Source organism: Mycothermus thermophilus (assembly GCF_041956435.1).
Source record: "Mycothermus thermophilus strain CBS 625.91 unplaced genomic scaffold VTJ04scaffold_2, whole genome shotgun sequence".
NCBI lineage: Eukaryota > Fungi > Ascomycota > Sordariomycetes > Sordariales > Chaetomiaceae > Mycothermus > Mycothermus thermophilus.
Genome location: NW_027191428.1, coordinates 885430 through 906444, shown reverse-complemented (window position 1 = coordinate 906444; position 21015 = coordinate 885430). Strand labels below are relative to the sequence as shown.

General features: G+C 56.9%; 9 protein-coding genes across 9 annotated transcripts; 5 read left to right on the top strand and 4 right to left on the bottom strand.

The window, feature by feature from the left end:
• Nucleotides 1–1224: 1224 nt before the first annotated feature.
• On the top strand, nt 1225–1608 carry VTJ04DRAFT_2470 (uncharacterized protein; the record flags this gene model as incomplete). Its single annotated transcript, XM_069360263.1, has 1 exon — nt 1225–1608. The coding sequence occupies one exon, from the start codon at nt 1225–1227 to the stop codon at nt 1606–1608; it is 384 nt and encodes a 127-aa protein (XP_069220991.1).
• A 26-nt stretch (nt 1609–1634) lies between these two features.
• VTJ04DRAFT_2469 (uncharacterized protein) lies at nt 1635–2300 on the bottom strand (the record flags this gene model as incomplete). Its single annotated transcript, XM_069360261.1, has 1 exon — nt 1635–2300. One exon carries the CDS (start codon nt 2298–2300, stop codon nt 1635–1637), a length of 666 nt encoding a protein of 221 aa, XP_069220990.1.
• Nucleotides 2301–4819: 2519 nt separating this feature from the next.
• Nucleotides 4820–6248, top strand: VTJ04DRAFT_2468 (uncharacterized protein; the record flags this gene model as incomplete). Its single annotated transcript, XM_069360260.1, has 2 exons — nt 4820–4894; nt 4956–6248. 2 exons carry the CDS (start codon nt 4820–4822, stop codon nt 6246–6248), a joined length of 1368 nt encoding a protein of 455 aa, XP_069220989.1.
• Nucleotides 6249–6614: 366 nt separating this feature from the next.
• On the bottom strand, nt 6615–7851 carry VTJ04DRAFT_2467 (uncharacterized protein; the record flags this gene model as incomplete). The annotated part of the gene is made up of 2 exons (XM_069360259.1): nt 6615–7712; nt 7780–7851. The coding sequence occupies 2 exons, from the start codon at nt 7849–7851 to the stop codon at nt 6615–6617; spliced, it is 1170 nt and encodes a 389-aa protein (XP_069220988.1).
• Nucleotides 7852–8538: 687 nt separating this feature from the next.
• Nucleotides 8539–10103, top strand: VTJ04DRAFT_2466 (uncharacterized protein; the record flags this gene model as incomplete). Its single annotated transcript, XM_069360258.1, has 7 exons — nt 8539–8734; nt 8794–8846; nt 8908–8954; nt 9033–9336; nt 9398–9741; nt 9804–9825; nt 9876–10103. The coding sequence occupies 7 exons, from the start codon at nt 8539–8541 to the stop codon at nt 10101–10103; spliced, it is 1194 nt and encodes a 397-aa protein (XP_069220987.1).
• A 98-nt stretch (nt 10104–10201) lies between these two features.
• Nucleotides 10202–11032, bottom strand: VTJ04DRAFT_2465 (uncharacterized protein; the record flags this gene model as incomplete). The annotated part of the gene is made up of 1 exon (XM_069360257.1): nt 10202–11032. One exon carries the CDS (start codon nt 11030–11032, stop codon nt 10202–10204), a length of 831 nt encoding a protein of 276 aa, XP_069220986.1.
• Nucleotides 11033–11503: 471 nt separating this feature from the next.
• VTJ04DRAFT_2464 (uncharacterized protein) lies at nt 11504–12179 on the top strand (the record flags this gene model as incomplete). The annotated part of the gene is made up of 4 exons (XM_069360256.1): nt 11504–11562; nt 11636–11726; nt 11794–11951; nt 12008–12179. 4 exons carry the CDS (start codon nt 11504–11506, stop codon nt 12177–12179), a joined length of 480 nt encoding a protein of 159 aa, XP_069220985.1.
• Nucleotides 12180–12675: 496 nt separating this feature from the next.
• VTJ04DRAFT_2463 (uncharacterized protein) lies at nt 12676–13934 on the top strand (the record flags this gene model as incomplete). Its single annotated transcript, XM_069360255.1, has 3 exons — nt 12676–12764; nt 13673–13764; nt 13831–13934. The coding sequence occupies 3 exons, from the start codon at nt 12676–12678 to the stop codon at nt 13932–13934; spliced, it is 285 nt and encodes a 94-aa protein (XP_069220984.1).
• Nucleotides 13935–14092: 158 nt separating this feature from the next.
• Nucleotides 14093–20543, bottom strand: VTJ04DRAFT_2462 (uncharacterized protein; the record flags this gene model as incomplete). The annotated part of the gene is made up of 4 exons (XM_069360254.1): nt 14093–14155; nt 14248–14481; nt 14558–20120; nt 20191–20543. The coding sequence occupies 4 exons, from the start codon at nt 20541–20543 to the stop codon at nt 14093–14095; spliced, it is 6213 nt and encodes a 2070-aa protein (XP_069220983.1).
• Between the last annotated feature and the right edge of the window lie 472 nt (nt 20544–21015).

Below are 21015 nucleotides of genomic sequence, written 5' to 3'. Positions count from 1 at the left end.
CATTCAATCCCAACCCCCACAATCGACACTGATTGACCAATATTTATTTGGGCAGACAAGTTGGTCGATCGTCTGGCCAATGCCTCTTCGTCAAATCAAGCGAAGAAGCAAAGCAACTTCGTGTTGTTGTCCTGCCCAATCACTGGCCGGCCGCAATCAAGGCGGTTGCATCGGCACGGCCCAGCACCGTCGAATGAGAGCCGCTCCGGTCCGAGGGACTGTTACTTGGTTCTAGTCATACACTATACAGCACAGGACCGACTAGTAGCTCGCAACCGTTGCCTTGCCATTGGGTACGATGTACATACCTAGGTACCTAGGTTTGGTGGACACAAGATGCAGTTCCGTTACATTCACTACAATAGTGGGAAGAGTGATCGTGTTTACTGTGTCTTTGAATCTGCTTTTTCTTGGTTCAGCTCCTGCAAGGCCCGTGCAAGTGATATTGCCACTACCTTGGTCTGCCCACTGCGTCGTTCTGCATTGTCTTGCCTTGGTCTTTCTTTTGCTCATCGGCATGGGCTTTGCAGACGGGAGCTACCTACTGCCGGGAGGCTGGTGCTGGTGGGAAACTGGGGGAAAACTTGGAAGCGTTCATGGTTCCAACCTTCAGCCACGGACGTCAACGGCCATCATACTCCTCCGGATGCCCACCAACTCACATTGGTGGTTTATGCCTCAAGTGCTCGTTCCAGTTGATAGAACCAGCGGAATCCCAATGAGTTGGTGTGTCAGCTACTTTATGGTGGTAATAATCCCTGACCTATTTCGAGGAGCGGTACGCGGGTAAAATTGAAACATGCCAACGGCATGCAGCTCAAAGATTAGGTTGTGATCGGGTAAGGGATGGTCATGGTCAGCTCAGATCGGTTACGCATCTCTCATCTCATACCTCAGACTGCACACACCACCTCATTCATGGCCCGTCTTGTAACGGTTGAAACGGTTGGCTCATCCCCTCGACTTGACGGTTCAGTCTGAGTCTGGTCCCGCTGTGGCGCACTAGACTCGGGAAAATGTATGCAGGGGAACAAGGAGGTGTGTAGGACAGCCGATGGCTTTTGGTGGTGGTACTCGGGAGTAGGGAAAGGATGAATGGTATGACCACAGCAGGTCCTTATGGGCTGTGAAGCCCAGCACATATGCTGAGAGAGTCAATCCAGATGACGATGGGAAATTGAAATGATGTTTGGAGAGAAGAGAAGGACGAGATGGGCTGCTGCAATGTGTCTTACAACCTGGAAGTCAAAAGACACAATTACTTCGGAAATATGGCAAGTGAATGGAGAAACCACCTCCCCCCTATGCCCTGTAGATCATGTCTATCTGACCACAACAACGAAGTGGAAAGTTGAACAATGCTTGCGCACAGAATCCAAGTCATCAAGCATTTCACATTATTATGTCCATCACAAAATACACCCCTTCATTTTAGCTCCTCCACATTATCAACAAAACTTGCTTTCTCTCTTCATCCCCACCCTCTTTGGAAAGGATGGAAGGATGAGAGAAAAAAACAAGAACCAAAACACAAACCGCACAACAAAACACTCAACCTCCCCAACTCCCCCTCATCTCCATTCCATCCCTAGCTACCTCTCTACCTAAGTAGGCCGTTCAAAAAGATTTCCCCCTTAAAGCAGAGCAGCAGCGATGGCAATACCCGCCAACGCCGCGCCGGCCTTCTGCACAACCTTGCCGCTGACCGCGCCGGCCGTCACGACGGGCGGTTCCACGGTCTTGGTCTCAGTCGGGGTCGGCGGGGGCTCAACGAACGAGCCGGTGGGCGTAGGCTCCTCAGGCTCCTCAGGCTCCTCGGGCTGCTCAGGCTCCTCGACGCCGGTCTCCACCGGGGGAGGAACCTCAGGAGTAGTCACGGTCTCGAAGCTCGTCGGGGGCTCCGGGGTGGGCTCCGGGGTCGGCTCGGGCTCGGGCTCAGGAGTAGGCTCGGGCTCAGGAGTGGGCTCGGGCTCCTCCTCGACGGGGCAGACGGTGGTGCTGACGGGGATGACCACGGTGGTCAGCACGGTGGAGGGCTCAGGGCACTCGGTCACGGCCGGCTCGCACGAGGTGACGGTGAAGGTGGTGGTCGAGTAGATGGTGCTGGTGGTCAGGCTGGGCTCCTTGGTCGTCTTGGACTTGTGCGGCCACTTGGGGGACCAGGTCCAGGTCGAGGTCGTCACCTCGGGCGGCTCGGGAACCGTGAGGGTGAGGGTCGGGTGGTTCTCATGGCGAGCCCAGGGGTTGAGGGCGGCCGCGGGAGCGGCCAGGGCGGCGAGAACGGTGGTGGTGGTCTTCATTTTTGTGGTGTTGTTTTTGGATGAAGAATTGAGGAGGATTAGGTATGTGAGCGAGAGTAACGGTAGGTCTTAGAGGAGCGAGTGACTACTGGCTTGTAGCTGGTAGAACGAGTGGATGGCACCTAGGGGCACTGGAGGAGGAGGAAAAGAGAGACAAGTCCCCTTGGGGAGGACGGAGGGTCTTTTATGGGCAGGCCAGAGCAGGATGGGTCGGGGAACCAATCTTGCATTCGTTTCTATCCACCCACCCTGATGACGGCAGACGCAGAGAATAGCAAGGACGGTAACGGGCCGAGTAGGCACCGCAGGCGAGGAGCCATACAGTACAGGACGGCACGTTTGCCACTGGTGAGCCGTCCATGGTGCGGGCGGCTAAAGGGGGGATTCAATCACGATCGATATTGGGTTGCAGCCATGACCGACTGACTGGCCCAGAGGAGACCTAGGTACACTCTACGACAGACGCTTCGGGAGGAGGTGCAGCAGACGGACAGCGATACTGTGTAGTACTGGACATGGCGACATGTCTCCTCCTTGGACTGACATGCATGAAAAACCTTGGATCACCTGGGATTGTTCACCCGGAAAACCTGGAACAGAAAAAGAAACACACAATACACTACCTACAGAATGTTTCCAAGCTTTTCGACGTGTCGATCGCCAATGTTGCAGTCGTGATGCGGAATATATAAACATGTCTCGCTCCTTTCATACCCCGCCGCAGTGGCTCTGCCGTAAGCATGTGGCGTCGTCTACTCCCACTCCGTAGTGTCCTCCATACACAGTACAGGAGACGACGGCAAAGCAAGGATGAGGGGAAGAGGGAGGGTGGATATGGTCAGCCCAACGTTACCCGAGGGTTACCGTCCAGAGATGCAGCCGTGCGGAACGATTTTTGTTCCTGCATTGGCGCGTTTCGGAGATCCGTGGGATGAGTCCCCTGCAACGTGCTTCACAGTTTCGTAGTACGTACTACGAGAGTGCGATCGAGCGAGCGAGAGGGCACATCTCAGGTCTGGACTCATCTATGCCATTCGATGCGTTGCCCCGGCCCACCGGACCAGCCCTGCCACATCCCTCTGCCAATGGATTGAGAACGATTCCATCTGCTTCCTGCAACGGCGCGGCCCTTGGTGGGACGGAGAGTCCGAGCGGGAAGATCGTCATATGTGAACGGTTGTGTTGTCGGGTCCTGATTCTTTTCCCGCCGACCAGGTACGCAAGACGGAGTGAACTTTGCCTTGATGCAGCTGGCTGGGACTGCTGACTGGAACCGTTGACCGGTGTTAAGAGTGCTTCTGCATGTATTCAGGAGGTGGTACAGTAGGGCAGGATGACATGACGGAACAAAGACCCCGCCGTTGCAATGTGCCTTGGAAGCAATACCTCGGGTAACATCAATGGCGTTGTGAGTGTGCTGTTCAGCTCTATTTCAGGCTCGATGGGGGCGCATTGGTGCGCTGGCGGGAACTTTGCAGTAGCATCGAGTTCCCAGTCTGGATCGAAGCACGCGTGTCCAGACTGCTGGGCTTGGGATCTTGGGAACCGAAGAATGCTCACAGACTGTCCCCATCTTTTGGATTGGATTGGCTTTGGTCATGCACGACCACAGTCGACCGGTTTCTTGGCTGATTGGCTTGGTTGATCGAGATTGAAGAGACCTGAACAGGTCTCTTAATAAGAATTTCAGGACAAGTCGTCCACAGGTTCATCTCACTACTAATGCTGCGTAGTACCTACCTGAGGTTGATGCTCAGGACGATCGACGGCTGCAACCAGTTCTAGAAGCTGCTGGTCTGTTGGTGTATGTCGCCGAGGTTTGTTTCGTCCAAACCCTTACCTCAACCCTAACCCAGAAAAGGCAACTCCGGAACGCCAGCCACAGTGAAGCTGAGCCACATGCTCCTTGTCCCTCATCAGCCTCACATCCCTTGGCTGACGTGTGCTCTTGCTCATGGGATATTCCAACAGTGAAGACATGGGGTAGCACCGCTGCTTCGGGCTTTTACCAGCAACACAAGCTGCTGCCGTGTCTTGAGTATCCATTTTCGAATCAACAATGGATGTTGGAAAACGGGAAAAGTAAACAAACTCAAGGGAGTATGTCCAATTGGAAGGGGCTCAAACAAGATGGACTTGAACAGAGAGATTGCAAAGCATCTCCGTCCTCGGCGCTACAGAAGATGGTGTCTTCTAGCCCAAGCTCCAACGGGAGAATAGTCTAAATAGTCAAAATCCCCCCAAATTGGCGCCGCGCTGACCTGACCTTGTCGCGAAACTGCCGGACATCAACGTCAACTCAACGTTGCTGCTGCTGCGACGCTGTCTACAACCTTTGCATCTGGCTGTCTGTCCTCTTCGCTACGCTCGTTGATCCCTTGTTCTCAGCAAAAAGAACTCCCCTTTACTGTATTGTGCTGGACGTGATACAGGTAAACGGGAGATAGACTTGTTTCCTTGACTCTTCATCTGACCGCAGCCCCCGAATCACATTGCGCTCGACGGAATCGCCAAACATCATGGCAGCTGCCGTCGATCCCAGCACTCGCAAGAGGGTGTTGAGGGTCATTTTCGTGTCTCTGTTGCTCGATCTCGTACGCCCCTCACTCTCGGGACCCTTAACCTTCTCACCTCGCAGCTGACCAACTCTCTCAGATCTCCTTCACATTCATTCTCCCCCTGTTCCCCAAGCTCCTCGAGTTCTACCGCAACGCCGAAGCTCCCGCCGACGGCACCCCTCCCCAAACCAAAACCCTCCTCTCTAGCGTCCTTTCCTATCTCAACGCCTACAAAGCCGCCTTCGCCCGCCCCATCGACTCGCGCTATGACATCGTCCTCCTCGGCGGCGCCTTGGGCAGTTTGTTTTCCCTCCTGCAAGCCATCGCCTCCCCCATCATCGGCCACCTCTCCGACAAGTATGGTCGCCGCACCGCCTTGTTGTTCAGCATGGCCGGCAACATCCTGTCGGTGCTGCTGTGGGTTGTGGCGGTGGACTTCCGCACCTTCTTGGCCTCGCGGATCGTGGGCGGCCTGTCCGAGGGCAACGTCCAGCTCGCGACGGCCATCGCGACGGATATCTCGGACGCGAACAACCGCGGGTCGACCATGGCGCTGATCGGCGCGTGCTTCTCCATCGCCTTCACCTTCGGCCCGGCCCTGGGCGCATGGCTGAGCTCTATCGCCACGGTGGCCGCCAACCCCTTCGCCACGGCCGCGGCCGTCTCTTTGGCTCTGATCGTCACCGAGACGGTCTATCTCTACTTCTGCCTCCCCGAAACCCTCCCATCCCACACCACCACCACCACCTCAGAATCCCAAAAATCCACCTCCTCCACCCCCAAACCCGCTCCTATCAAGAGAACCAACTCCCACACCCTCCTCAACACCACCCACCTCCTCTTCCTCCTCTTCTTCTCCGGCATGGAGTTCTCCCTCCCCTTCATGACCTACGACCTCTTCCGCTACACCTCCGCCCTCAATGGCCGCCTGCTGGGCTACATCGGCTTGGTCGCCTCTCTTCTCCAAGGTGGCGTCACCCGCCGCCTACCTCCCCTCCTCTCGGTTCGTCTCGGCGTCTCCGCCTGTCTGCTCGCTTTTTGCCTGCTCGCCCGCGTGAGCACCGTCGGCGGACTGTACCTCGCCGCGACGTGCCTCGCCGTCACCAGCGCGACCGTCGTCACGGGCCTGAACGCACTGAGCAGCTTCGAGGCGTCGGAAGGGGAGAGGGGAGGGAAGCTGGGCGTGTTGAGGAGCTGGGGACAGATTGGGCGGGGGTTGGGTCCCGTGGTGTTTACCAGCGTGTATTGGTGGGCGGGGAGGGAGAAGGCGTACGCCATGGGAGCGGCGGGCATGGTGGTGGTGGCGGGGCTGGTGTTTGGGGGGTTGAGGACGCCGGCTGGGGCGGGGAAGAGGAAGGAGGAGAAGGGGGAGGGGAAGAAGGAGTTGTAAGAGGAATGGGGAAGGTTGGAAATGGTGTCATACAGGCGAGAGGTTTCGGGACGGGAATGAGATGGCAAGGTTGGATAGGGACAATTCACGGTATATATTAGACGGGAAGTTTGGCTGTAGAAGTACATGCATAGATTTTGATCCTCACAGCACTTGTTGTCGTGGTGGCAGAGTTTGACCAGTTGCGCCGCTGTAAAGGAGTCAAGTCATCAAGTGCCCCTGGGAACTTGCCTTAGAACCTGCTTCCCGTAATCAAGCATTCACAAGAACGGCAATTAACTGACCCAACCTTGAAGGAGCTCTCATGTATCAAGCTTCATGAACCTCTCATTACCTATATCTACCAACACTGCCCTCCCCCCTTAGTTAAAGCGCCACGTCTTGGAACCCGTCTCCGCTCGGCGATTTTGCACCCTTCTCATCGCTCCCCGAAGTCGCCTCCTTTCCCCCCTCCTCTGCGTCTTCAACCGTCGGTTTTGGCCGCGTCACAAGCTTTTGCTCCTCCTTCTCCTCTGCGAACGGCTTTGGCTCTGCCTCGGCCCCTATCCTTGCCTTCTCACCCTCCTGGGACTTCTCACTCTCACTGGAAGCTGGCTCCTCCTTACCCCCTTCTTCCTTCTGCTCTGCGGTACTTGAAGCCTGGGCTGGCGGAATGCTAGGGCGTTTTGCGTGGGTTTGTTGTGGCGAGGCATCTTTCGGTGGTACATCCTTCGGCGGAGGCGCCGGCGCCGGAGTTGCAGCAGGTGGCTTTTCTTCGTAGGGGATCCCGACCCGGGCAGCGTCCAGATAGAACTTTGTCACGCCCAGAATGCGGCCGCTGTTCTCGCACGCCTCAACCCACTCTGGGCGGACCACGGGGATGTTGAGCTCATTGGCCCTCTCCCACAAAACACCGCGCCCTTCGGTGGTGACGAAGTGTGTCGTGTCGATGCGCACGCCGTCGACAATCTTTGCGCCAATGCGCTCGACGGCCGCCGCCACCCGCTCGCGCACAGCCGCCGGCATAATGCCGCAGGTGATGGTGATGCCGCTCAGGTCGGTCAGCTTGTGGGTGCGCACCGTGACGCGCGGGCTGGCGTAGGTGCCAGCAGTGGTGCGCAGGACCAGGTGGAAGGTGTACTCGGTGTCGACGGCGAGGCCACTGATCTTGGTGGTGTGCATGGACAGTGGCTTGGGAATGTTGCCGGCCTTTTGGCCGTTGCGGTACAGGGCCAGGCTGATCAGGTCGGCGGTGGCCAGCTGGATGGGATCCCACTCGAGCACGACACTGGTCTGGGTCGCGTTGCGACAGCGCAGAACGGGCGGCTGGGGCTCAGCGGTGCCGAAGGCGGCGAGGATCTGGTCCTGCAGTTCCCGGAACGCGCGCTCGGCGGCCGCCTCCGAGTTCTTGTTTCGCGAGACATCAATGTCGACGATGGATCCGGAGGTGATGTCGGGAGGGAGGAGGATAGAAGGGAATTCGATCTGGGAAAGACGAGGAGGGTAAGTCTATGGTGTCCAGAAGCATGCGCTTGAACAGGAGCGTACATACCAGGCGTTTGTCGGGAGTTAGCAGCACGGTGACGCCGGCGTCGACCTTGCCGACAGTGAGAGAGACCAGCATCGTGGGCGGTTGTCGTCAGCGCAGTGGGGGGTGGAGGGAGAGGGTGCGGTCTGTCTGGGAATGGCGTTTGCGCGTTGTTTGGCGGCAGAAGCGTGTCCTGCGATCGGGTACCTCTTCTACTCCGTCTTGTTGGTCTCTCGCTGCTGAACAACCTGGAAGAACAAAGGGCGATAACGAAGGAGAACAAGGAACAGGGTCGACGAAAGGCAGGTTCAGGCCCACAGGCGTTTGCAGTTTGTGTTGCGCCTCCCCTGCTCTGCGTCCAGATGCATGCATTTGGGCGACAGCCTTGGCATTTCCAATGACCTGAGCTGAGGTGGTGACCCACTTTCCCCGTCCCGCTGTGTCAAACCTGGAAGGCGATCAGCGGCGCCCAGGAACCCGCTGCTACCGCTGTGGAGGGGCTTTCACAGGGCTCTCCGAGCTGCCGCAGGCCGCCTCAGCCTTGTTCCGGGCGACGGCCCCAGGTCAGCCGGCGGAAACCTGGGAGAAGAGGGGCTCCACAAGAACCGAATGACCCGAACCCCACCATCCATCGACGGGCAACACCTTAAGCCGAGGACGAAACATCATGTCAATCTCAAACCAACTCACTCTCATCATCCCATCTCATCATCATATCCAACTGATCCTCAATCTAAGAGACTTACATCCCAACTAGCCATCAACCGTTGGTTGACCAACACCATGCTGTCCCAGATCCAGGGCGAGACTCCCCCACCAAACCTGGCTGCTCTGGCAGAAGACCACTACTTCTCAGCGAACCCGCCGCCCAAGGACCTCGAAAAGCATACTGCCCTGGCCCGTGACTTTATCAATTACCATGCTGCTGCCGGCAGGCGCTTAGTTTTGGTCACCTCGGGTGGAACAACCGTGCCCCTGGGTATGCCTCTGCTTGACACACTTTGATTAGATAAAGCGCAGTCCTAACAGCTTGTCTAGAGAAAAACACGGTCCGATTCATTGATAACTTCTCTGCCGGCACGCGCGGAGCTGTATGTCTCTTCCTCGTGTGATTCGCATGACAGTTCAGTCTGGCTGACTGATTCTCCCAAGACCAGCGCCGAGTACTTTCTCGAGGCTGGCTATGCCGTCATCTTTCTGTACGCACCCTTCCCCTCTAAACCCGTTCCATAGGTGCTCGGGAGGAGGAGGAAGAAGAGGAACTTACATCTCTCCAGCCACCGTCAATTCTCCCTGCTCCCTTTCTCCCGCCACTACAGCCATGCCACAGACTGCTTCCTCGACTTCCTCCGCGAGGGGCCCAACGGCAGCGTGGTGGCGCGCGACGAGGATGCCGCCAAGATGCTCCATGTCCTGCGCAAGTACCGCGACGCCCGCGATCGCAACATGCTGCTGCTCTTGCCTTTTGTGAGCATCTCCGACTACCTGCACGAGCTGCGCAGCGTCGCCCAGCTGATGCAGCCCCTGGGTCCGCGCGGCTTGCTGTACTTGGCCGCTGCGGTTAGCGACTTCTTCGTGCCGGTAAGGGCAAACATGGCGCAACTGCTGGAGAGGAACGACGATCAGCTGATGAAGACGGCAGCCGGATCGCATGTCGGAGCACAAAATCCAGAGCACCGACGCTGTCGAGTCGTTCAAAAAGAAGAACTCAGGGACACCAGGGAAAACCCCCACCCCCGACCTCTCCGCGGTAGAGGACGAGGAGACCTTTGACAACTTCGACTCGTCACCAAAGGTGCCCCGCAGCAAGCGACTCATCATTGACCTCGATCCCGTGCCAAAGTTCCTCAAGAATCTCGTTGAGGGCTGGTCGCCACAGGGAATGATTGTGTCGTTCAAGCTCGAGACAGATCCTACGATCCTCGTGCATAAGGCAAAGTACTCGCTTGACAGGTACCAGCATCACCTGGTGATCGGCAATCTCCTGTACGTTTCCTCAACCTCCTCTGAGAATCTAAGCTGGAAGCTAACGATTCATCGTCTCCAAGGGCCACACGGAAGTGGGAAGTTGTATGTGTCTCCTATCCCAGTTTTGACATGCTTGTGCCTAACGCCACTAGGTCTTCGTGTCCCCAGGGAACCCCGACCGCTGGATCCGTGTACCGTTCCGGAAACCGGGAGCCGATGCTAGTGACAAGCCTGTCGAGGTTGAGAAGGCGGAACCCCTCGACCCCAAGAGCTTGCCTGAAGGCGAGCCGGAGGTCGAGATCGAGAGCCTCATCATCCCTGCTGTTGAGGATCTACATTCCAAGTATATCCAGTCGATGGAAGGGAAGGGCCAAGCGTGAGGGTATGACGGCGGGCTCGGTTCGGCATAGATGTTGGAGTAAACGCGCATCAATGCACTGTGTATATGCTGTGTGTCGTATGCGTACAGTTTGCCTCTTCACATCTTGCGGGAAGACGAGGCGATGCTGGATCGCATGCGCTCATCAATCAGCTGTTCTGGCAACTTTTTGGGGATCTGAGGCTGTGGAGTGTCGTTACGCCCCTGTTGGAATCCTCCACTGCGCGGCATCGTCCGAGTCTGGGCTTGTGGAATACCTCCCGTACCGATCTCTGGGAATGCTCTAGGCAGCAGCTTGGACAAGTACTCGACCAACTGTCCAAAGTCGGCCTTGATGATCTCCTTGGGCTTGACCACGGCTACCCGTATCGTCCCGCGTAGGGGCCGCTTCTTCTCGTCCAAGCTGCGCCCAAACGGGTCGTAGCCCACGCTCTTGAGCGCCTGGACCAGGGCCGCGCGCGTCTTGTTCTCGCTCGCCCGCCGCACCACCACGGCGCAGACCTCGTCGGCCGTCGCCTGGCCCTGTACGTAGGTCCACAGCGGCCAGTCGCGCTTCCGCTCGACGTAGCGCTCGAGGATCTTGTCGATCAGCGGGTGCTCGTGGGCCGCGAAGTATTTGAGGTCGTAGAAGTTGAGCGCGTTGCGCGGGCAGGAGTAGACGCGCAAGGGCAGCGCGGCCGAGTTGGTGCTTTGTCCCTTGACGAGGCGTTGCGTGTCGGGAAAGACGATGTCGTGGGTTACCATCCAGGCGTGGAGGCGTTTGCTGGGCTGGACTTGGACCTCGCCGAGGTGAGAGATCATGGCTGTTGGTGGAGGGCTGTACGTAGGGTCGGGGGTGATGGTGGTGGAGGCATGTTTGGGGGGCGGTTTGGGAGGGGACAGTCGGGGATTGGAACTGGGTTTGAGGCGGGCGAGGGAGCGTTGAAACATGGAGGCTTAGAGGGCAAGGGAAAGGAGCTGCGCGGAGCTGGAGGTTGAGGAATTGTTGCTCGAAGCTCTCTTTGGGCTCTGGCGTTGAGGTTCAATTGAGTTCAATTGATGGAACCACCCGGCCGGATATTCGTTCAGTATCGATAAGGCAAGGTCCCGTTCCGTAACCGCGCTGTTGCCGCGATGACTCTTCTCGGCCCCGCCACTGCCCCACCATTGCTGTGCAGAACTCGTCAAAGTCACAGCACAAAGGCTCGGGCCAAAACCAAACAACCCTTGCCGCGCCGCCCCACGAAACCTCCTTAAAACCCCACTGGGTAGTTGCCCCTCTTGCGCCCAGTTTCTCGCTTTCATCAGCGACATCTCGACAACGTCGACCTTTATACACCCACGAGACCCGTCCATCGACGCCCTTCCTCGTTTATCAAACCCGCATTATCTGCCAAATAAGTCTAGCCAGACCGAATCAACATGCCGAAGAATAAGGGAAAGGGTGGCAAGAACCGCCGCAGGGGCAAGAATGAGAACGAGTGCGTTGCATCACCAGTTACCTGTTTTCAATCATCTCGAGGCCGTCTCGGTCGCTGACGACCACTGGAATAGCAATGAGAAGCGCGAGCTCACTTTCAAGGAGGAGGGCCAGGAGTATGCCCAGGTGCTGAAGATGCTCGGCAACGGCCGGTTGGAGGCTTACGTATGTGACTTTCACTTCTATCCCTTTTGACGACAACCCAAGCTGACCAAGGACTTCCCATCGCCAGTGCTTCGACGGTACGAAGCGTCTCGGCCTGATCCGCGGCAAGCTCCGGAAAAAGATCTGGATCAACAACGGCGACATCATCCTGGTCTCGCTGCGCGACTACCAGGACAACAAGGCCGACGTCATCCTCAAGTACTCCGCAGATGAGGCCCGTTCTTTGTACGTGCACCGTCCCATTTCAGCCCTCCCGAGACATGGATCTAACAACCCCCCAGGAAAGCCTACGGCGAACTGCCCGATAACGCCAAGATCAACGAAACCGACACGTTCGGTGGCGAGAACGACGGCGACTACGGCTTCGAGTTCGATGAGGACCGCGACGAGAGCGGCGATGAGAGCGACGCCCAGGACAAGAACCCCAAGGAGATCTCCATCGACGACATCTAAGCCGCAAACCTGTCAAACAACAACCAACGGGCGGACTCCCGGATCAACTGGGGAGTTTGTCTATCCGCTCCTTACCATGTTGGCGCACCCAACGGGCGAGGGGGCACCCTTTCCTACCGCTGCTCGATCTGACGCTTGTTCCGACCATTCTGCTCGGCTTGGCCCCTTTTTTCCTTCTCAGATTGATATCGCCAACAAAAAGGGATATTTCATCTTCGGGACCTGGACGGCAAACGTCATCAGCAGCGGCGTGGAAAGCAAAAAAAGCTGTCTTCTCTCTCAAACCTCGACCTTTGTCAGCCACTCACCCACCTCACTCCCGGTTGCTGTCATCACAACGTCGGCGCGGCGTGGTCTGTGTGCGTGGGCGTGCGTGCGTGCGTATTGGTCGTGGTTCCCCGACAGTTCGGTGCTGGCGTCTTTCGTTCCCTCCCCATTCCTTCGCTTTTCGGGTGCTTGAATTGAGGATGTGGTGAGACTGGGCACACCAGCCGCGATGGGAGAGACGTCGTGTTTTTGCTGGTGGGTCCGTCTCGATTGGTCCTGTTATTTTCTCTTTTTCGCTGTCAAGAGTGTCTGTGCTGGGTCATGAATCGAACCGGGTTGGTAGTTTGTCTCGGTAGGGTAATATACATGGTTCATGAGATCACTTTTTCTGTGTGCTCCCCGTTGTTAGATAATTCAGGTATGATGACGGTGAGGTGTGCTCGTAGATAGAGGCCGTGATTGTTGTCAAAGTCACAGTCTTCCGGATGCAATACGGTAGTCATCACTCCATTCTCATCCTCCTGGTTGTGCTGACCAACTGCTTGAACATGAAAGTACATCCTGCTGGGCACTTAGAATCTGGATACTTCGGCATCTCCATCGTCGACGAAAAGGTCAGACACCTACGTCTCCATACTCGTAGGTAGGAGAGGACAGATCTTGACATGTGAGACATGGGATGATTTCTCAGTCAACACGAGGACACCAGGGAAATCTCATGGAATGGCTGGTCACCTGATCCTGCTTGGGACTTCGGCCAGGATTCTTCACTTGGGAAGTGGAAGTTGGATGAAAAGATGCAACAATATTGTGTCAGGTCTCGTGGTTGTCGTCCGGGCACCAGGGTTAGGGATAAGGTTAGGTAGTGGTTAAACCAGGGTTGGGGTTGAGGTTAGGGAAAACACCATTCTTCGACGGCCTCGCCCATCAACAAAACCCCTCGATACCGAGGCGACAGGCAAGAGAGACAGAGACAGGGAAAGCATCCATGATCGTACCCCTCTACTGGACGCCCAAATGGAGGTACTTTTGGCGGATGGATGAAAGCCGGCGACTTCATTCCCGCAAGGACCTCTTACACGGGCTTCCACTCTGCAATATGGATTCGGGTCAGGACAAGCAGTTTCCGCCGCAGCCATCCTTCTTCCTCCGTGAACCCCCGCGGATGGAAACGTCGTTTTGTAGTAGTAGACGCTCCTAAAGTCCGTTTTCGTCCTGTCCCTAAGGTGGGTGATCAGTCCCATCCATCCCTTCAAGTTTGGTAGCCGCAATCCCACGGCCTTCTCCCAAAACCAACGCAAATATCTCTATCATCCAGGTTCCATGATGGCCCAATTTTGCGTTCCGTCAAAGCAGACGCTGATGATATGACAAACCCCAAAAGAAAACATGCAAACATCGCAGCAACCCGAGCCATTAGCAACCATCCACAAGGAAATTAAGGCTAACCTGGCTCCCCGTCCACCTGCCATGCACGCGGTCCCTTAGACAACCCTTTATAACCCTCCGTCTCGTTCGCCGCCTTGAATGAATTCTTTTCTACAGAACAGAGAAATAAGAGAAATCACAATCCAACACTACCCGGGTACCTCGAGTGCCCAGGTAAAATCCCACAGCTTTCCACCGTCTGGTTTGCGTGACTGCCGTCAACGCTTGCCCGGCTTTCGCCGGATGAACGGGTCGGGCTTCTTGCCCATGGACACGGGCCCCTGTGAAAAAAAAAAAACACTCGTCAGTCATCTGTTACGAGAGCGCAATACCATGGGTCTGTGTCAGTAGTTCAGCTGACTCGGAGACTTACCCTCGAAGGATTCTGGCCCGGGGGGTTCGGCCTGGGCCCTGCCTGCGGCCGGTTCTGCGGTGGATGATTGTATCCTTGCGGTGGTCGATTCTGTGGCGGGGGAGGTGCCCGCTCCGGCGGCGCAAGGCCAAGCACCTCCATGGCCGACGGGTCGACCGGAGGCTTCAGCTTCTTAAGCGGCTTGGCGGACGCCGGAGGTTTATTCAGATGGTCTCTGTCCGAGCCATGTTGCATCTGGTGAGGGTGTCAGCATACCTTCTTGAACGGGAAAAGCAATGCTCATCGCTGTCGTGATGAGAACCATACTGACCTTCTTTGAGCTGGACGCTTGGCCATCATCATCATCCCCTTTCCGCTTCTTCCCAGCTGACCCCGTGGTCGACTGGATGACTGGCGCACCACCGGCCCTGGGTATCGTAGACACCACCTCACCCCTTTCGTTGATCCCGCCAATGCCCTCGCCACGGTAGGGGAGGGTTGGAGGAACCGCCGTCGCCTCGGGAGGATACGGTCGCGGCGCCGACGACGATCCCTGGGACCCAGGCGTGACGGGGCCCTTGTTTGCGTTCGAGGCGGGCGTGGAAACCGCAGGGATATCCCTCATGACCACGTCGCTGTCCCTTCGCTGTGGAGGTGCTGGCAAAGCCTGGCGGCTGGGCTGGCTGAGAAGGGAGAGGATATTGCCGCTCGTGTAGCGGCCGCGCTGTTTGGCGTCGTCGATGAGCTTTGCCCAAAACTCGCCCTGGACGAGGGCACGGGAGTCGCCGAGAATCCACAACGACGACTTGGCGCGCGTGAGACCGACGTTCATACGGCGAATGTCCGTCATGAAACCGATACCGCCTGTCGGGCTGGCACGGACGCAAGAGAAGATGATAATCTCGCACTCGCGACCTTGGAAGGCATCGGTCGTGTTGAACTCGATCTCCTCGGTGATATCCTCGCCGTACCTCTCGGTGAACCGCTGTCGCAGCCGCATCAGCTGGGCCTTGTACGGGGTGATGATGCCGATCTTCCCCTTAAGATCGATATTGGCGTAGTCGGTACGGAACCTGTGGTACAGCTGCATGGCCACCTTGAGTTCATCTTCGTTGACAAGCGACTGGTTCTTGGGACCACGCTCTTGAGAGCCCCTGACATCGAAGAACCGGTACGGGCCGAGCAGCTCGCTCCGGTGCCACGGCTGCGTGCGCAACTTGGCCATGTCGCCGCCATCCTGAAGCAGTCCCTCGTAGAACTCCTGGCTCGGGAACCTGCTGATCTCAGGATGCATGCGATATTGCATGTCCAGGAGATGCACATCCTTGGCGTGATTTTTCTGCATCCGCACGAACAAACTCTGGTCGTAGCCGTACCTGGCAGCCGACTGCGACAAGACCGTCGGCGGCAGCTGTTTGGGATCACCGACGAGAATACACTTCGAGCATCCGTACTTGAGGGGGATGAGCGCGCTGAGCTCCACGCACTGTGCGGCTTCGTCGATGATGACTGTTTCGAACTCGACGCTAAGGTTCTTGAACATCTCATGACCACTGCCGCTCAAAGTCGCGCACAGCACCTGCGCCTTATCGAGGATATCTTGCTGGATTTGGCGACGCTTGATTTCGACCTCGCGGGCAAAGGTGTTGCCACCGGCCTTGTCGGCGTCAATCTGAGCGCCGATGTGAGCCTGTCGACGCTTCAGCTCGTCGAACTCGCGCTGGAGCTTCATGGCCACGTTGCGGTCCTCGCTGAGACGCGCCGCCTCCAGCTGCGGCCTCAGCTCAGCAATCTTCTTCTTGAGCTCCCCCGCCTCCTGATGCAGCTTCTCACGCTCGGCTGGACCGGTGATTTTACTAATCTCAGCCTCCAACCGGGCCTTCACCAGCTCATCGAGCGTGACATCCTTCACGGCGGCGTTGATAACGTCGCTGCGACCAAGGCGGACGACATCGATCTTGTGGAACGTGCCGTTCATCGTCTTGACGCCGTCTTTGAGACGCAGGACCAGTTCGTCCACAGCTGCGTTGCTCGGCGCACAGACCAGAAGCTTCTTGGGCGCAGCTTGGCCCGCCGAAGTCGAAGGACCAGACCAGTTCAGCGCTACGGCATTAGTAGATGACTTCAAGACACCCGTCAAAAGACAGCCGACCATGGCGACAATCGTCTTCGTCTTGCCGGTACCCGGAGGACCCTGGATGAGAGTGAATCCGTCATTCTCCTTGGCGTTCAGAATCGCGCGCGCCTGACCTGGGTTGAGATGGTAATTTTCCATGACCCCTTTGATGGCCTCATCGCTGAAAGTCAGCATGGGAGAGGGCTGGGCCTTGAGAACCTCGTCCATCAGGTCATAGTATTGTAAACTTTCTAGGGCGGCGTACTCGCGCTCGATCGTCGTCATGTTGGTAATCTTGACAACGTGGAACTCCGCCCCGTTGAACAGGAGTGGCAAAATCTGGTTCGACCTGGCATTGAGGCGATAGACGATCTCGGCCGTGTCCTTCTTTGGCGTGCTCCTCCAGATCCGTGCGAGGCTGTGAATCTCCCCAGGCTGGTTGAGGGGGTCCTCGCCCTTGGAAATGAGAACGATATCGCCTTCAGTCAGTCCCCGTTCTCTACTAGTAGGCAGGGACACGGAGGCCGTGACCTCCATGAACTTGTCGACTGTCATCCGGTTGAGGATCTTCATGCCGAAAGGTTTGGAGGTGCACTCGTCCTTAGCCGTGACGAATGAACGCCATGCTTCGTTGATGAGGAGCGGGAAGAAGGTTTGCTTATAGCTCCGAGGATCAGGGTACGTGTCGGACACGCGATCGCAGCGGTAGCCGTTCGGCGGGTCGTTACCCTCGTGGAAGATATCCCATTCCAAAATGGCCTGGTGAAGCACGTCCATCGGCGGGATCAGCCGCGCGCGCATGTCCTTCGCAGAGCGTTGGAGCTTGGTCTTTTTGACAGGCCCACGCTTCTCGGCGAGCATGAGGTACCGCCGTCGTTCAGCTTCGTTAAGACCTTGGGCCTTGGCCTTGGCCTTGAGCGCAAGCCGCTCATCATCAGATTCGTCTTCCGATTCCTCTTCGGAGGACGAGCCGACCATGATTTCGTCCTTAACCACAGGCGCATGGTCCTTCCCTCGGACGCCGGCAATGGCTTGCAAACCGGACCCCTCCCCTGGGACGGTTTTGGACGGAGCGCGCAAAGCTCTCGCTCGTGCAATAGCTTCGGCGTCGCGCTTGGCCTTTTCGGCCTTCTCCCGCGCCCTGGCTTCTTTGATAGACATTTGCTGCGCGGTCCTGGCCGCCGGGCTCAGCGTGCTCGGCATCTTGGGAGGAGGAGCATCCTGTCCCAACTTTGCCATCAACCCAGATGGCCGTCTCTCGACACTCGCAGAAACAGGTTCGGGAGCCCGCGGCTTTGCCGGGGCCGAAAGATTCACCGTCCCCTTGGAGAAGTCCAGCGTGCTTTGGCGTAAGGCTTTCTCCTTCTCCTTGGCTTCCTTCACTGCAGCTTTGCCACCACCCATGAACTGTTCTTCAATAACCGCATCCTCCCCGAGGGCCTTGAGGAGCTCAATTCGCTGCTCGTCCGTCATGTTCGTTTTCTGGACGTAGTCATACTTGCCAGTGCTGAGATGCCTCTTCTTAAGCATGTTCCCCAGATGAGCAAGGGTCTTCGGGGGTAGGGCCATGTCGTTCTGGCTCAGCCGAGCAACGAGCTTCTTGATTACTTCGATGATGCCGGCGATGAGGTAAGTGTCGCGCAGCTGCAACATGTCGGCCAAGGAGAAGGAGTACCTCTGGGGCGGCTCCAAGACAATTGCCATCGCCTCCTTGGACGCGGCATCCCCGTTACCGGTGGCATGGTCGACGTTCTGCTGCTGACTGAGCGCCGAGGCCATGACACCGTCCTGGGCCAGGAGCTTGTTCGCAAGCTCCATGACGTCTCGGCAAAAGTCCTCCATGACCTTCTTCTCAACCCGTTCGTGCCACCTCCGCATGCCGCGGAACGAGTGGTCGATAGTGCGCCAGGCGCACTCCCACCAACGCTTGACCGCAACATACTCCTCTGTGGTAAGCGTCCTACGCCGCAACTGTCCAACCGAGGGATCACAGAGGCCGTTCAACACGGACTCCATGCACTTTAGGATCGGAAGCATATGGCTCCATGGGCTCGTGTCGTCCTGTTTGGCCGTCACATATTTCACTGCATCAGTGAAAGCGTTCAGGAATGGGAAGAAGAAGTCTTCCAACATCTTGGCGACGGCATCAGAGGGAGATATCTCATCCGTAATGGCCTTGAGCAATTCGAAGCCGGCTTCACGAATGGGATCTTCGCCATGGATTAGCGACGATACGATGGGGTGGATCGTCGGGCTCTGGCGTTCAGAGCAAAACTTGATCAGGTCTTCCTGGTTGAACTCGGACAACCGGTTGAGCATCTTGCCGATGGCCGCCGTCTGCTGCTGGTATCGTTGGTTGAATTTGTGCAGCGCAGGCTTGAGCTCTCCTTTCCGCTTCGGAATGAAGCGCTCGATGCTTCGCAAGCGAAGAGTGGCCATCAACATGGCCTTGGCCAGTTCAAAGTGCCCTTGCTGGTTATACCAGAGCATTTCAAGGAAGGATTCCCAAAGCGCCCCAGAGTCCCTGTTGACAGCATCTTGAACGGTGCCATCGGTGATGAGGGTCTCCCACTCGATTTGAGTCGCCCTGGCATCTAAAGCGAGTGCTGAGTGAATGATAGACATGGCGGTCTGGGAGATTCCAACATTGAAGGTATCACCAGGCTTGAGACCCGCCGCCGACTTGATGACATCGCTGTACTGAACCACGCGGTTGACAAGTTGATTCACCATGATGAGAGCGGTGCCTGTGTCGAAGGCCGTCTCCTTGTGAAGGTAGCCGTCAAGCGATTCGCTGAGGGTAACCAACCCGGCGAGGGTGCAGGTCGCATGGCCGGCTCGGTCGATGTTGCGGTCCTTGCGAAGGACGTCAAAAAGATTGCGCAACAGCGTCTCGCAGACATCTGCCCGCTGCAGCGATGGGAGTGAGCGGATCAAAGACCTCGTGAAAGCCGCCAGTGCAGGAACTTGATTGTCGCCATCCGTGACCATCATGTCCAACATGAGTGATTTATTCAGGAAGCGGCGAAAGGCCGGGCTCCTGATGATCTCCTCGACGAGCTGGCTGGGCATGACATTATCAATAGCCGACCAGAAATGCGTCGGGGACTTTTCAATCAGAGCACGGATACTGTTCAAGACGAGGACAAAAGCCTCATCCGAGTCCGTCCCGAGGTGTTCGATGGCGACGTAAAACACGCTCGGCTGAACTTCCATCGCTCGCAGCCTGTCGCCGATATCCTTCTCACTCATTGGTCGGAGAACAAATGAAAAGGCTTTCCAGAATCTGATGATCCGGTCAGGAGACGGAAGGCCCCTCTGCGGAGTGTAAGCCACCTTTTGGATAGCGGCCGTCAAAATGGGAGAGGTGGCCCAGTCCCATTCTCGATGCGTCAAAGAATTCGGCTCTTTCCTTTCCCAGGCACTCTCGGCGAACTTCCGTCGGAACGGCGAGGATGTCGAGTCGTCTTCAAAGAGGAAGTAGGTCATCGTGGGGATGATCCCGCCCATCATCTTAAGCGGGCGCTTTTGTTGTGTCTTCTCGAAGACATAGGTGAAATCCTCCCGGTTCTCTGGGTAGGAGAGATATTCGATGCTGCAAAGGGCCTCAAAGAGGGCGACGACGGCAGACATGTCATGTCCAACCAGCTTTGCGGTGTTCATCGGGCCATGCTCCTCGAGAATGGAGCGTGCACGCTTGAGGCCGGCGGTAATCCTCTCCTTGTCGAAGTTTTCGATCGTCAGTCGTAGATAGTCGATCTGTTCCTTCTCGAAGCCCCTACAGAGTCGCGAGATGAGTCAGCAATGGGTTTCCGTCACAGCTTAGAATTGATGGGTCAAGGACCCACGTTTCGTTGAGGCACGTTTCGCGCCTACTGTGCCAATTCACCACGCAAGAGTCGCACTTCGTCAGGCATGACTCGACGGCGTTCTTCCAGTTCTCCAGCCATTCGCCAGCTGTTTCCTGGCCGAAAACCATGAGGATACTCAGTTTGTAGGTGATTCGGAATCGTCGTTCGAAATCCTGAATGCGACTGGCCTTCTCGGCGGGCGACACGCCCGGCTCCCCCACGTCCAGTTCCTCATAATTTATGGGGTCCTCGTCGTGGACTTTGGGGCAGCAGAGATGGGCAAGCGGCGGTCGGTCCTCGAATTGCTGGTGCCAGCCGACCACCTCATGGAGGATGGCATTATCCTCCATGGTGGTGACTCTGAGCAGGGCAATGATGACTTCAGCTTCTCGGTAAGACGGATTGATGGAATTGAGGCGTTCGATGGAAAGTTGAAGGAAGTTGTGGCATGATCTTGCTGAAAGCGGTCGGTGTGGAGGAGGAAAAGAGCGAAAAGTTCAAGAAAAGCGGAGGACCGAAAGAAAATAACCTGAAGGCAGGCGAAAGTCCGAAAAGAGAAGAATCCGCGACGAGGCTCTCGGCGGTGCCTGTGGTGCTGAATTATGTCAGGCAAGGGCAGAATCCGCGGCGGAGTGCTCGGCGATGTCTGCGAGGCTGTATTAGATCGGACAATAGGGAGAATCCGCGACGAGGTGCCCGGCGGAGCCTGCGGTGCCGTATTAAGTCGGGAAATGAAAGAATCCGCGACGGAGTGCTCGGCGGTGTCTGCAATGCTGTATTGCGTCGGACGATAGGGGGAAGAGGCGATGGGAGCGACCAGCG